The sequence below is a fragment of the Condylura cristata genome, unplaced genomic scaffold (assembly GCF_000260355.1).
Source record: "Condylura cristata isolate star-nosed mole 26May11 unplaced genomic scaffold, ConCri1.0 scaffold00008, whole genome shotgun sequence".
NCBI classification, from domain to species: domain Eukaryota; kingdom Metazoa; phylum Chordata; class Mammalia; order Eulipotyphla; family Talpidae; genus Condylura; species Condylura cristata.
The window spans coordinates 9274324-9289187 of NW_004567109.1; the positions used below are offsets into that span (position 1 = coordinate 9274324).

At 39.3% G+C, this 14864-nt stretch overlaps 1 protein-coding gene across 1 annotated transcript in view; it reads right to left on the bottom strand.

Annotated features, from left to right (window-relative positions):
- USP48 (ubiquitin specific peptidase 48) overlaps window positions 1-14864 on the bottom strand; it is a 57857-nt gene that overhangs the window by 21616 nt on the left and 21377 nt on the right. Inside the window, exons 9-15 of the mRNA XM_004678576.2 lie at window positions 14002-14181; window positions 11057-11185; window positions 10215-10364; window positions 6028-6225; window positions 4860-4974; window positions 3635-3765; window positions 1801-1872 (exon numbers count right to left, since the gene is read on the bottom strand). Coding sequence (XP_004678633.1) covers window positions 1801-1872; window positions 3635-3765; window positions 4860-4974; window positions 6028-6225; window positions 10215-10364; window positions 11057-11185; window positions 14002-14181 — 975 coding nt within the window. The remainder of the gene's footprint in view (window positions 1-1800; window positions 1873-3634; window positions 3766-4859; window positions 4975-6027; window positions 6226-10214; window positions 10365-11056; window positions 11186-14001; window positions 14182-14864) is intronic.

Here is a 14864-nt window from a genome sequence, read left to right on the forward strand (position 1 = left end):
AAAAAAAAAAAAAAATTACGTGACGGGTTTCGCTGGTGGTGCAATAGGTTAAAGCATAGCACTGTGAAGCTATCTCAGCCACTGCAGCATAAGTTCAATCCCCGGCCAGGGAGGTGACCCACATGCACAGCAGACCTCTCCTGTCTCCCCACTGCTCACCTCAGCAGTGTATTTCAGTCACTCTGCCCATTCTACCCCCAACTCCTCTGTCTTTGGTAAATTCTCTCACTCACCCCCCGCCCCCGCCACACCTCTGGCCTATACCCCGATATCTTAAAAATGGCAAAGCATGGCACCAAAGTGCTACCAAGTTGCAGATCAAGCTAAAGATCTAGGGGGAAAAAACAGTTCTTCTGTACAATTTCTTAGAGGCTGGGGAGTGGAGGCAGCGCCCTGAAATCACCTTCAGTTCTGCGGTGGCTTCTGGTCAGAACTGTAGCAGGGTGAGGACAGGATGAGATGGGAGGGCAGAGATAAGGTCAGCAAGCTACAGGCTAAGATAACACACTGAGCTCTGACACTGTTCCACCCAGCGGGGTAGCACAGCAAGCTTCCAACTTAAGAGTTTTTCCACAGCTTTCTTAACTTTCAAAATGATCCTACACCCACACCTTGCTGTAAGGTAAAGTAGAAGTGTTGCTATGAAAAGTACTAGGGGGGAAAAAATCCACTTTGTCTCCTCATTTCACCTTCCAGGTTGATGCAACCTGTCATCCTTGCTGAAGGTCATGTCTTCTCTCCCACCTGTGTGCCTACGCATAGGGCCAGAGAATGGGAGAGAGATTATGTGAAGGGAAGGATACATACACTTGAGATCCAGAGACCTGAGCCTTCATCTGAAGAGGAATGCCCCTTCCCAGTTGTTTGGCCAGCAAATGAGAAATACAACAGGGCTGGTCAGATAGAATTATGTGAGATAACGTCAAGCATGGACACAAGCACCACAAGCGACAACTACTCTCACCAGTGTGAGCAAGGGTGTTAGAGCACTCGTGTACACAATGGTCAGCTCTCAGACATCGCATATGGGTTCACAAGGAACCAAATGACATAAGCACCAGGTTATAGCAACAACTCTCACTGGAGACACACAGATGTGGATTAATAGCACTGATCACAGACCATCCCAGTGAGCCTGTGTAGGTTTGCACAGGCTTTAAGAGTAGACAACTAACAGCCTCCCTGGTGGTATAGAGTTGTCTCAGTGCTACCACCACGACAATCCTTCCAGGTGTTCTGAGTCAGATCCCCGGGCAGGGAGCTGACCCCGTATTGCAGCAGCCGTCTCTCCTGTCTCCCCACTGCTCCCCTCAGCAGTGTTTCAATAGATCCACCTGTTCTGTTCCCTACTCTATCTCTGGTGAATCCTCTCACCCAGCATGTCTGGCCAACAGCCCAGATCTTTTATGTGTAAAATCAAAAAATAGGCCCTTCCTGGTGGTGCAGTGGGTTGAGAACTGCACTGTGAAACTAAGTCAAGCCACAGCTACTTCAGTGCACGCTCGATCGCTAGCCCAGGAGCTGACCCACATGGCACAACAGTCCTCTCCTCACCTGCCCACTGCTTCCCCCTCAGCAGTGAACTTTGTCGATCTGCCTGTTCTTCTCCCCACTCTGTCTCCGGTGAATCCTCTCACCACCCCTGCACCTCTATCTGGCCTGTACCCCAGTTTTGTGTGCATAATAAATCTTAAAAAAAAAAAAAAAAGTTACTCCAAAGAGACCATCTCCATAAGAGAAAGAACAAAGAAAGACATGAAATGCTCAATAAAACAAACAAGATTTACATCCATAGCTTACCATGGGGACACAGAATGTCTTCGTTAAAGTTTAGTTCTTCCTCTTCTTCTTTCCTGTCTTCCTTTGATTCATCTGATTAAAAGAAATACCAATAATAATTGCTCTGGCAACTGTATTTAATATTTAAAGTAGCAGAAATACTCTGTACAATTCAAACCTTCCAGACCTTCTAAAGTTTCTATGAAGTGTTTTATTTGTTCCCCTTAAAAGGAATGAAAAAAATCTGCATAGCAGTTTTATTTTTTAAAGATTTAAGTTATGTAAGAAAAAGTATCTTTTTTCAAATTTAAAAATAATTTACATCTCTTTCCATTAATTCTAGTCAGGCACTGAGAACACTGTCATTACCCAAGTTAATCATCTATGTGTCATGTCATCCTGATTTACCTATTCATTTTAGGAGTTGAACAAAAAGCTTTAGAAGTAAGGACTTAACATTTAACCTCAAGCAAATTAACAAGAACTTGCTTTCCTGTGAACATTTGTCTTCCTGTATCTCTTGTCTACACTGTATCACTGTCAATATATTTGGTATACCAGGAACATGATCAAATTAAAAAAAAAACAAACCCCTAAGTATCAGGATAAGGTAACTGCCGCTTTTATGAATTATATTTTACCCAAAAGGGAATAAAATCTCCAAATGTACAAATATGGTACTTTAGACCACAGCTAAAAACTCAAACGTGGCTTTGATTCCCTCTGCCTCACAAGTAAGGTAATAGTTAAAGCGAAGAGTCAACCAAAAAAATTAAAGTGATACGGCCCTCCCTGGTGGCGTAGCGGGTTAAAGCACAGCACTGAGAATCTGAAGCCACTTCCGCATGAGTTCGATTCCCGCCTGCCCCGGAGGTGACCACATGGTGTGGCAGACCACTCCTGACCCACCCGCTGCTCCCCTCAGCAGTGTACTTCGTGGATCTGCCTGTTCTGCTCCCCACTCTGTCTCTGGTGAAGCCTCTCACCGCCCCTGAGCCTCTGACCTGTACCCCAGTTCTGTATGCATAAATAAATCTTTAAAAAAAAAAATTAAAAAAAAAAAATTAAAGTGATACAAAATGTTTAAATACAGGTAAGGCAAACTATTTTATGTAAAAGGCAATGACTATAAAGAGAATAAAAATTATATACAGCTCAAATAACATTGTTTCATGATAACACTGATGATAAAAAAAAAATGAGACTACTTGAAAACCTGCTTATGTTATAAGGTATTTATTTGTTAAAATCAGTCTCTGGCCCTCCCTAGTGGCACAACAGATTAGAAAGCAGCACTGCAAGCTAGCCACAGAGGCTTCGATTCCTACCCAGCCCCAGGTGATCCACATGGCTCAGGAGACCCCTCCTGGCCGCCCGCTGCTCCCCTCAGCAGTGTACTTCACTGACCTGCCTGTTCTGCTCCCCGCTCTCTCTGATGAATCCTCTCACTACCCCTGCACCTCTGGCCTCTACCCCAGTTCTGTATACTTAAGTTTAAAAAAATAAATAAAACCATGCTCTAAGACACTTAATTACACCTACAATTTAGTGAGCCATTTACTGAAGAACCATATCTTATAACTGAGTCAACTGATCAAAATGGTGGTTTTATTTTCAATCAGAAGATAATTTTAAAAGCCAAATAAATTTCTTTTTGCCTGAGATTAACTAGACACTCTGAGCCCAAAGCAAACGAGTGCATAAAGAACCCCTCCTGTGAGCCGCTGAGCCCTAAGCTTGCCATCTTTCACTTGTTTTGAGACATTATAGACAGCTTTAAGTTTAATAAAAAATGCCTTTAAATTACGGATAGGCATGTGGTAAAATTCACACCACAGGAAGGTTTCCACACGACCTTTACTCAAGGTGTTGCCGTTCACTTTCCCATTGCTTTGGTCCGTGTCGCCGTCTTGTTCGTCCAGTTGTTCCAGAGCGAGCTGGCGCCAGCCCCGCAAGGAGGATTTTCCTACCCAAAACCCGTCGCTGCTGCAGGACAGAAAATGTAGTGCAAAGTCAGGGAAAGCCTCCTCCTTCGCTTCCTCTCCAGCCTTACAAAGATCACAACTAAAACATTCAAATTGTGCTATGCATTTTTTAGGCTATTTCCTCATTTTGGCCATTTTTACTCCTCAAATTGCAGTTACCTAATATCTTTTCCATCCTAAATCTTACCCTGCTTCTCCTAATCCTCACTGATCACTCACCACTTTTCCTTCACTTGTTTGCTATGTTAACTACATATATTAAGCACACACATAGGCACTTCGATTTACACAACCTCTTCTGCACACACACCCTCTCACACAGTCTCAGGGGATGTAGTAGGCAATTTGTGGACTGACCACAACGGTTAACTACATCAAACTTTGGGAACTATTCAACTTAAACAGATAAAATTTATCATCCATTAACAAGCTGATACTAGTGGTTCCTGAGAGTGGACACTCTGGAGTGGGGATGGCCATCCTCCAAGTACCCTACATGTTTCTGATTAGGATGCTTCACTGAATACCCTTGTTAACATCAGTGTCTCTAAGGCACACCACCAATATATGACTTTTGCAATTCCACAGCAGTTCCCAAGGTAACAGTCTGCCTTGACATGGGCTTTGTTTCAAAAAATGCAAAAATGGGGCCCTCCCTGGTGGTGCAATGGGTTAAAGCAAAGCAATATGAAGCCACTGGAAGCCACTGCAGCATGAGTTCGATCCCCAGGCAGGGAGCTGACCCACATGGTGCAGCAGATCTCTCCTTTCTCACCACTGCACCCTTACGCAGCATGTACATCTGCCTGTTCTGCTCCCCATTCTGTTTCTGGTGAATTCTCTTCACCCCAGCACCTCTGGCCTGTACACAAGTTCTTGTACACATAATACATATTTTTTAAAAAACAATGCAACAGTGGCAGACACTCAGCTTTCTTTATAGTTGTCACCATGACCACCACTGAAAAAGTTAATGTGGCTCCATAATCCACACCGTCTAAAAAATGCAAAAACTCTCATACATGTAGTAATAAACTTGGTTATTATGTCTAAAAAGGTTTAGTTTATTATAAACAATACACAATGCTAACATACCCTTTAACTGTAGCTTTTAGCAGATTGTTAACAGTTTTATAATCTTCATTTAATTGGTTCTTCAAACGTAACACACGGCAACGTTCTACTACACATTCCTTACACAGGGCTTTCACTAGAGCAAGAGAATGAAAAGACAGGTGTTCACATACAGATTTCCTGTAGGAAAACTTGAGGCCTTCCTAAAACACAAGAAGTCTAAACCAAAGTCAAAAATGCTGACAAAACAGTAAATTGGCATATATACTAATATTGTGGATGACTATTGATTTCAAGATAGCAATATTGTTAACTGCAAGAACAAAATGCTATAAATAAAATAAAATGCTATAAATGATGATAGAATATATACCATCACTCTGATATTTTATAAGGTTTAGAAGCAAATTTTATGAGATCATAAATGATTGGGAGGGTAAAATCACCTGATAACTATAAATATGATGTTAATTGCTGGAGAACTTCATGTAGGTATTAAAAACTGGAACATTCTAAAGTAGGGAACATAGTAAGGAAATGATAATCAAGAACTGAATTTAAAGCACAATTCTAAGTAAGGGCCACGTGAAATGGGACAGCAAAATATCCACTCGCCGAGTTCACAGAGGCTGAGTGCACAACAAAAATCTAGAAGTCTTGATGGATACAAAAGGCCTGAAATACAACAAAACGTGTTTGTATATACTAGCTTGCGCGCACTCAGAAAAAGCAGTTTATTGATGGCAAAAAGAACGTGGAGTGGGGGTGGTCATGCAATTTCATTTATTAGATTTGCCTATAGATTAGGGGTGGGCGTTGTGAGCTGTATTGCTATGTTGTCATTAAAAAGAAAGCTGTTTTAATGAGCCAATCAGAACAAAATACTGTGGTCATGGACAGCTCTTCAGAGAAGACAGAATCAGGCAGCCTCCATCCATAAGCTAAGTGGCAAGCTACAGATCTCATGTGTTGTTAAGTCACCATTGCAGGGGCGTGACAGGGCTCAGGACTGGGGTCCAGGACTTTTGATGAGTATTATGTGAAGCAACAGAATGCCCCCATATATGCTATTTAACTTCACTGTACTTAGCAAACCCTTCACACAGTGCAAGGAACATTTATGTGGTCGACTATATTTTGGGTCAAGAGATCCTAAATCATCCTACAATATGATGATATCTAGTGTTACCAGTCAGTCTTGGTCCTCCTCCATATCTCCTGTAGAAAATGTCAGCCGCATATTCAGATATTCTCTTCATAATCGGGATTTTATCGGGATGAAGTTTGTCATGGGAACACAGGCAAGCATGATTATCAATTGGCTTGGTAGGTGTTGATTCATCCAACCACTTTTGCAGCCACTCCAGAGAGACAAATTCATACGGCTCTGAAGAAAGCAAGGGAGAGACTATGTATTTTTACAGCTTTGTAACTGATACATTCATTTTCCTCAAAAGAGAAAACAAATTCAGCCCAAACTTAACAGAATCAAAAGAATCATTGTTTAGGGAAGATGTTGGATGAGAACCATACAAAGCTCCATGTAGATCTCACTCTTCTGAGGTCAAGGAGCCACATGTGGCCAGGACAAGTCTGCACAGTACCCTATGAGATCGGCTGGTATTATTAACGACATTCTACAAAAGATGGATCCACAGAGAGAAGTGTCTTGCTTGATAGCAGAGCAGAGCTTTGGTCGGGACATCCATGGTTGTGGACTACAAGGCCATGCTCCGTGATGGCTCACTACCCCCACTATTTCTATAAACACTTTTCAGGGACACATAATAGATATCTGGAGATTTAAGCAAGCCTTACTGGTTCTAAAGCTAGACATTAGCCTCAACAGCTATAATGTATAATGGTACCTTTACAAGCGAGTTTCAACCACTGAACTTTTCTTCATCCATGATGATACTGATAGAGTAAAAGGTATTTTCATTCCCCCACCTAAATCCATGCATTAGGTATTTCAAGTAAAAGAGTTACTTGAAATAAATTTCAGGATGAAGCACATTGATTTCAATTATTAATTTTGAAGTTGCAAAAACCAGAAACCTAAATATGACTTTAGACTTTAATTTGGGAAAACAGAGTCCCTTAAAAAGCCAAAATTAAGGATAAAGGGCCAGCTTTGATTACTTACAAAGATCTCCAGTGAGTCCCAGCATAAAACATAGAAGAAAACATACAGAGGTTGAATTTATTTATATTTTGAACTACTGCTAATTAGATCTGAGGGATAGATAATTCAACGCAAAATTCCACTCTGACCAATTTTACACTTCCTTGAGATACAAGTCTAGAAAAGTCCCATTTAACTTTACTGTAAACATTTCAATTTTTATAAAGACATACTTTAGAACTATCAGCCCCTAATTTTGTGCTACAACTTTTACATCGTCAACTGAGAACTTTCTGCTTGGTCAACTTAGAGCAACTGCAGGAGCTCTTGGACTGCAAACTGAAAGCCAGGTCTAATCCAACTTCTCCCACCAAGACACTGAACTTGAGCAAGTCACTTAAACTCTCTATGCTCAGGTCTTTTATTTGTAAAATGAAGGTAATAATACCTGCCTTCTACCTACCTCACAGGGATGTTGTTGAATGTAAAAGATAAGATATGTCAAGCATTTTGAGCTTTTTGGAAGAAAAGAGATATAGAAAAGTTAATTATATACATACAATATATAAAAGAGGAAACCTTAAGATTCAGTATTGATAACATGGTTGTGGCATTTTACAACATATAGAGATATGGTTATCATCAAAATACCTCCCAGGTTTGCCATTCACTAGATTTAATCGGCCAGGGACAAACTACACTGTCTTAAGAATGCAAAGATAAATGATCCCTATCTAAAAGAGCAAAATAAAAACGCTAGCATAACTAATCTTTCTTCAAGGACAGTCACAAAGATTAATATATATATATTTTTGTAATTTCAAGGCTATCAAAGAAAGAAAAATAGGATTGAGACACAGTAACATGCAAGGCTCATTCACCAGATGGTCCAGCCTCCTGGCAGCTGAGGAAGGCTGAGTAACACCTGCTATTGATAAGAAGAAAACAATAAGCCATAAGAATTCAGCCCTTTCCTAGGAGTCTGGGAAGACTAAATGTGCTCCCAGGACTCCTTGCCAAGCGGGCTGTGCTGGCACTCAACAATCAGGGTGACTGTGACCCAGAGCCATGTTACAACGGACGACTCAAAGGCAGCACGTTCAAGAGGACACTTTTCAATCTCCTACTAGAGTTCCACAGAAAATTTTCCAGGTGAGGTTTAATGTTTTGGTTTTGAGAAATTCAATTATTAATGAATGTAAGATAGGAAGATTATAAGTACTGCATACAATTTATATAGAAAGAACAGAGAATGGGGCTCTAGTTCTTATATATCTTGGTTATTAACTAACACAGTTTTCCAGGTATGGGGTGCCAGCTTTAGTGTGATAGGGGACCGAGGGGAGAAAGATGTACTGAGGACAGAGAACTTTCATTCCTTTTCCTTTTGCATCATTATAAGAAGTTGCATCAGTCTCCTAAGACCATACCTGAGATCAGAATGTAGCCCAACTCAAAAATTACAGCAAATTCAGCTTATATCAAAGTTTTTACACCACAGATATTTCTGCACAGGACAAAGACTCCTGACAGGTTCCTAGAGATGTTCTCTATTTATGATCCAATGGCCTTCTAAAGCCAGGTGTTATCAATTACCAAATGGCATCAAGTGCAGCAGATAATTATTAAGTTGCAGATAAGCTGTATAAAAATTGCCTGTTTTTAACAGACCAGACAAACCAAAAAAGCAAAAGGGAATGCAGACTTTGGTTTTATTAATTTTTAGAAGGCCTGGGTTTTGAACAAAGGAATTTTCTTTCGGAAAGCTATTAGTTCCACAAAGCCCACAGAGTCAAAATTATTTAAAATATAGATCACCTAGAACTAATTTAAAATTAAAGGTAATTTATTTTAACTTAAATAAAAAGGGCCAAGAGGTTTCATGTTCACAATGAGGCTTATATTTTACACTAAGTGGCCCTTCTTTAAGTATGTTCACAAACAAAATGTAGAAAATGTGTAACAAAGACTTCTTTAGGCAGCACAGAACAGTGGTAACTAGCATCAAGATACTGCAGCATAAGGACAACACGGACTGTTTATCATGTAAGTTCACAGTTAAGTGAACTTCTAATGGGTAAAAATATTAATAATATAAAGACAAAGTCTAAGAACAGAAGCACATGTTCTTATGGACTGAATGAAAATAGTTGAGAAATCAGTATCAGATACCACCTTTGGACCAGACAGTAGTTCGAGCACTTTAGTCTCACTAAGTCTCTCCTCTTGCACAGTGACTATAGTGAACTGGGAATCAAGTTCAGAAAATAGATTTCTATGTCACAAAGCCTTTGAAAAAAACTTACAGATATGAATCATGTGTTCTTTTCCAGTTAAAGTGAGGTCAGCCTAACTCTTTAAAAATTCCAGTCCTTGGGACAGAGTAGTAACAGGTTCTAAAGAAAGGTCAGATTCTATTTAAGTAGTACTTTGAAAACAATTTTTAACAGTTATTCTTACATATTTAGCTATTTATCTTCATCTATGTTTGAAGTTATTATCAGTAATGGAAAAGTAAGATATCAAAAAGACAAAGCCACAAGTACAATTAAGCTTGAGTATTTATTTGCTAAAACTCTGATTATATTTCCCTCTCTTCTTTAGTAGGAGTCAGGTATAGGGAATTCAAGTCTATGAAATGACAAAGACAACATAATATAACAAATGCCATGCCAGCCTTAAAAAGTTGAAGTTTCCTTTATGAGGCACTAGGAAAACTTGAATAACATACACAATAAAGGGATGAACTGGAGTATGTGGGATAATTCTTTAAAAAATTAGGGGTCAGCAGAAAGATTTCCTAGTCTTAACATAATTTGATATTAAATTTGGGATCAATAAATAGACTCATAATAAAGAGCACTTAAATTAAACAGTGCTCTTCGCTGTATTAAGTGCTGTTACAGATCAGCATGCACGGAAGCAGACAAACTGCAGCCACGACACTAACCCTTTGGGCTTTAAGTCAGTATCTCACAACACAAAAGTCTCTACAAGTCATGTATGCAGAGTGCTGGCCTAAGCCATGTAATTTATTAAGAGCTTCCCATTTTAAAAAGAACACAGTAACGGAATTGATGTGGAACACTACACATCAAAGTTATGCTGGTTTACATGTGATTTTTAATGCATAGGTTGGTGTTAGTAGGTTATCAGAATGGGTGGGGGGAGGTTTATTCATATACGTTTGTGAACATAAGAAAAATAAGGCACTTAATGGCAACAGTGCTGTCCCAGAATATCTTACAGACCAGCTCCAGCAGGTAACCTTTGGTACAGCTCCTTAACCTCTTCATGCTTTGCTTTTCCTTTATCCACACTTTGCTTACGCATCTCAGCCATTTCAATACACCATTCCTCGAACTTGGAATTATCCCGGTCAACCAGCTCTTGAAGAAAAGCTATTCAAAACAAAGAAAAAATAGCAACTTTTTCAAAGGCATAAAACTACGCCAAAGTAGTATTTGGTGGCATCTTCCTGCTGTAGTCTTTCTGTTGAGACCCCAACATGAAAGTAAAAGAAAAACTGAAGACAGTCACTAGAATTAAACTATTCACATGGTTTTCCATGGCATCAGTCAACTGGAACCATCAAAAGGCTAGGAAACACAACTTCAAAAAAGATGGTAGCACTCATCAAGTAGTAGGTAAAATGACAAAGATTCCTTTTAGACCAAACTAATTGGTTTCTGTTTTCCTAATCTAAAACACTAATCACTGATTAAAATTAACAAATGCAGGCCCTCTCTGGTGGAGCAAGGGGTTGAAGCACAGCACTAAGGAGCCATCTGCCGCCACTGCAGCACCAGTTCCGCCCCTGACCAGGGCGGTGACGACAGGGAACATCAGACTCTCCTGTTTCACCCACTGCTCCCCTCTGCCATGTTTTTCAGCTATCTGCCTGTTCTGCTCCCCACTCTGTATCTGGTGAGTCCTCTCTCCTTCCCCTACACCTCTAGCCTGTACCCCAGGTTCTTGTAAGCATAAATATATCCGTCTTTAAAATAAATACATAAACAAAAGCTACCTTTTCTTGTCTTTGACCATGATGTTCTAAAATATGTGTCTAATGTAATCCCAAAACATCACTTACCTGGTACCTGAACAGTTGTGTTGGGTTTTTCTTGAGTTTGAAGTCTATAAACCAACATGTATGCATTTCGAGAACAGTGAGTTCTTTTGCCACACTTGGGTTTACGTGTCTGAGACTTAGAAGGTTCGGCTGAGTATAGAAACCAAATGATTAGTTAAATTAGAATGTCTGTACTTCATTTAACACAGATATAAAGCATTAAAAGGCACTACATATTTAATAGGGTCCCTAGAGTTTTGAATATATAAACAATTTTACAACCCTTCAAACTTTGCATATTGCATTTCATTTTTAAGAGATAAAAACTAAGTAATATTTTTCATGAGAACAAATCCAGAAAAAGTTTTACTATGATTTCCTTTTTATGTTTGTCTTAAATTATAAAAACAAACCCAGGCAATTTAATTACCCAAAGAAAATGGCATATTAAAAATAAATGAAGTGAAATATTAGCATGCAAGGAAACTAGCTACTCATCTTTGTGAATTCAATAACAACCACAAAACTTTATCAAGTATTTGGATTGGCCAAGTATCCCATGGTAACCCCTAAGAGCGGTGGGAAATCAATCAGCAGGTTCTCAGTTCACCATGCACTTTTCTAAACTTCATCTGCCTCTAAAGTTTCATTTCTCTGAGTTTTGTCTTCCACTTCAGAAAAGGAAAATCTAACCAGTGAGTCCATGACCAAAAGGTCTCATCTCATTAAAACAGGTATTTACAATAAAACTGTACTTTGATTTTAGTAGACCTATAGCTTACTTAATACTTTTTTGATCAATGGTGTAACCGTATTTCTCATTTCTTTTTTTTAAAGATTTATTTATTTATGCATACAGAACTGGGGTACAGGCCAGCAGCATGGGGGTGGTAAGAAGCTTCACCAGAGACAGAGTGGGGAGCAGAACAGGTAGACTGAGAAAGTACACTGCTGCGGGGAGCAGGCAGGTCAGGAGAGGTCTGCCGCGCCAAGTGGGTCACCACTGGGGATTGAACTGGCACTGAAGTAGCTGCAGTCAGCTTGCAGTGCTGTGATCAAATCTGTTGCGCCACGAGGGTGGGTCTCTCAGTTTTTTTAATGCTGAATCCAGAACAAATTTTTCATTATTTAATCTCTATGGTAAACAAAAAACTAGTATACCATTAGACAAAATTCTGTAGTGTTTGTATAGTGATAAATCTTGTACAAAAGGTAATGAAAATTTCACACTTAAAATAAAAATGATCTGTTCACATGTCTGAAAAAAAGACAGGTATCGAGTAGCTATGTTATATTAACTGGGCATTCTTCAAATGATTTTGGTGTCTAAGTATAAGTAATTATGACCTGGCAAAATTTGCATTATTTGGAGCTAATTAAATTTATAATAACCTGTATTTTAAAATTTGTAAAAAAATATACAAAGTTGTTCAATAATCCTACAAGGGCAAAAACAAAATGACTTTATGACCATGGTCACAGGAAATTAAAACTCTCAGGATTTTTGTGTTCAGAAAAAGGGAGGTGGGTCATTTCTAAATAAATTACATGGTAGGCCTCCCTGCACAGTACTATCAAGCTAGCTCTAGCCACTGCAGCATGAGTTCCATCCCCAGCCAGGGAGCTGACCCACATGACGCAGCAGACCTCTCCTGTCTCCCCACTGCTCCCCTCAACAGTGTATTTCAGTAGTTTTGCCTGTTCTGCTCCTCACTGTCTCGGGTGAATCCTCTCACGCTCTCCCCAAACCTCTGGCCTGTACCCCAGTTCTTATATATATAAACAAATCTTTAAAAAGGTATATGGTTTAAGTTGGTCATTACTCTGTATGAGGAAATATAAAATAATTCATTAAATTCATGATAGAATACAGCATTAATGACTAATGAAATCTGATTATTTTCTTTTTTCTTTTAAAAGATTTATTTATTTGTTCATATAGAACTGGGGTACAGGCCAAAGATGCGAAGGGTGAGAGGATTCACCAGAGACAGAGTGGGGAGCAGAACAGGCAGATCGACGAAGTACACTGCTGAGGGGAGCAGCAGGCGGGTCGTGAGAGGTCTGCCACGCCATGAGCTCACCTCCGGGGAAGGCGGGATTCGAACTCATGCGGTAGTGGCTTTAGCTTCTTAGTGCTGTGCTTTAACCAGGGAGTGCCATGTTGTAACTTTTATCTGCTTTAGTCAATACAGAAAATACTTAATCAGGCCCTCCCTGGTGGTGCAGCGGGTTAAAGCACAGCACTAAGAAGCTAAAGTCACTACCGCATGAGTTCGAATCCCGCCTGCCCCGGAGGTGAGCACATGGCATGGCAGACCTCTCACGACCCCACTCTGTCTCTGGGAAGCCGCTCACCACCCCTGAGCCTCTGGCCTGTACCCCAGTTCTCCTATGCATAAATTAAAAAAAAAAAAAAAAGAAAAAGACAATTCTGGTCTAAGCAAATTGAAGTAATGAGTTACATACCAGGATACTTATTTCCAGAAGTCTTTTCAATGGTCGCCCTCATTACTACAGAAGAGCAGGCAGTTTGTTCCCCTCACACTGAGGGACTGCTCACCTTCCAAAGATGGGATATTAATTGGGGAAGAGTAGAGCTCTCAGAGCAAAGTTCCCCTGCTGGAATAATTTCCCGAAACTGAATTTCTAACTCAGAGAAAGACTATTATAAACCCTACTATATTCGAACTACTCATCATGATAATATCCCACCATACTGTTTGTTCTCTTTTCCCAATAACCTTGTTACAGAAAAGATTTGTCTTCAACCTGTACTGAAAACATAACATAGAAACCATCTATACAGGGGGAAAATTTTTTTTTTAATTGAGCCATCTTTATTCAAGGAATAGGAAAATTCTTGAGTCCATAATAATTATGGGTGATTGTAACATATCACAAATATTTGCAGTAAAAAAAAAAATTTATATTTTAAAAGGGCACTCACAACTTAAAGGTTTTACCTAGATCTTCCTCAATCCCTAGTTGTAATTTCTTTCCCTCCATCTTTTCTATGTCTTCATCATTAAACTTATACCATTCACCGGACTGGGGATCTTTCACATGGGCGATGTAGTGGCCAGAATAAGCGCTCACTCCTCTGTGTATGAGCACTGCACTAAGTTCATACACATAGGACCCATCTGGAAAAAGGAGAAAGGAGAAAGAATTTTAGATAAAAATATCCGAGCCTGAATAGTAAAGACTGCAATTCTTTATGCACCTGGCAGAATTGACCCATCTTAGGCATAAGATGTTTAAAAATTAATCTTATAAAAACAATGTAGTTTACATTGTTAACCAGTCACCATGACTACCCACCCATTCCTTCTGCAAAACATACAGAAAGCAAGGGATGGCTTCTATATGGCTACAATACAGTCTACCTCGCCCGTTGTATAAACTGGTGAGACATGTTTATGAGTAATAAGCTACTGATACTCTCCAAAAATTAATTTCACAAACTAACGAGTGTGCACAATTGTTTCTAGAAATGGTTCAGAAGAAATTAGAGGTAACTGCTAAGAAAAAATATGTTCAAAGGGCATATATAAGGGAGATGTTTGGAAATTAGATGGAACAAAACATTAAAAACTAATGACAAAACATAACAAATTTTAAATTCTGCATTCAAGACTTATATGTATTTTAAGTTCCTATTCCACTTTATAGAAAGATAAACAAAACCCACAAATCACTATATAGTATGCACATGGTTTATGCAAGAGAATACTACTCATACCACAATACCAGCAAATGAATGAGCATTTACATTTTTAAGATAAAACAAACTTTGGAAAAAATCCTTTAAAGATTTTAAACTTAC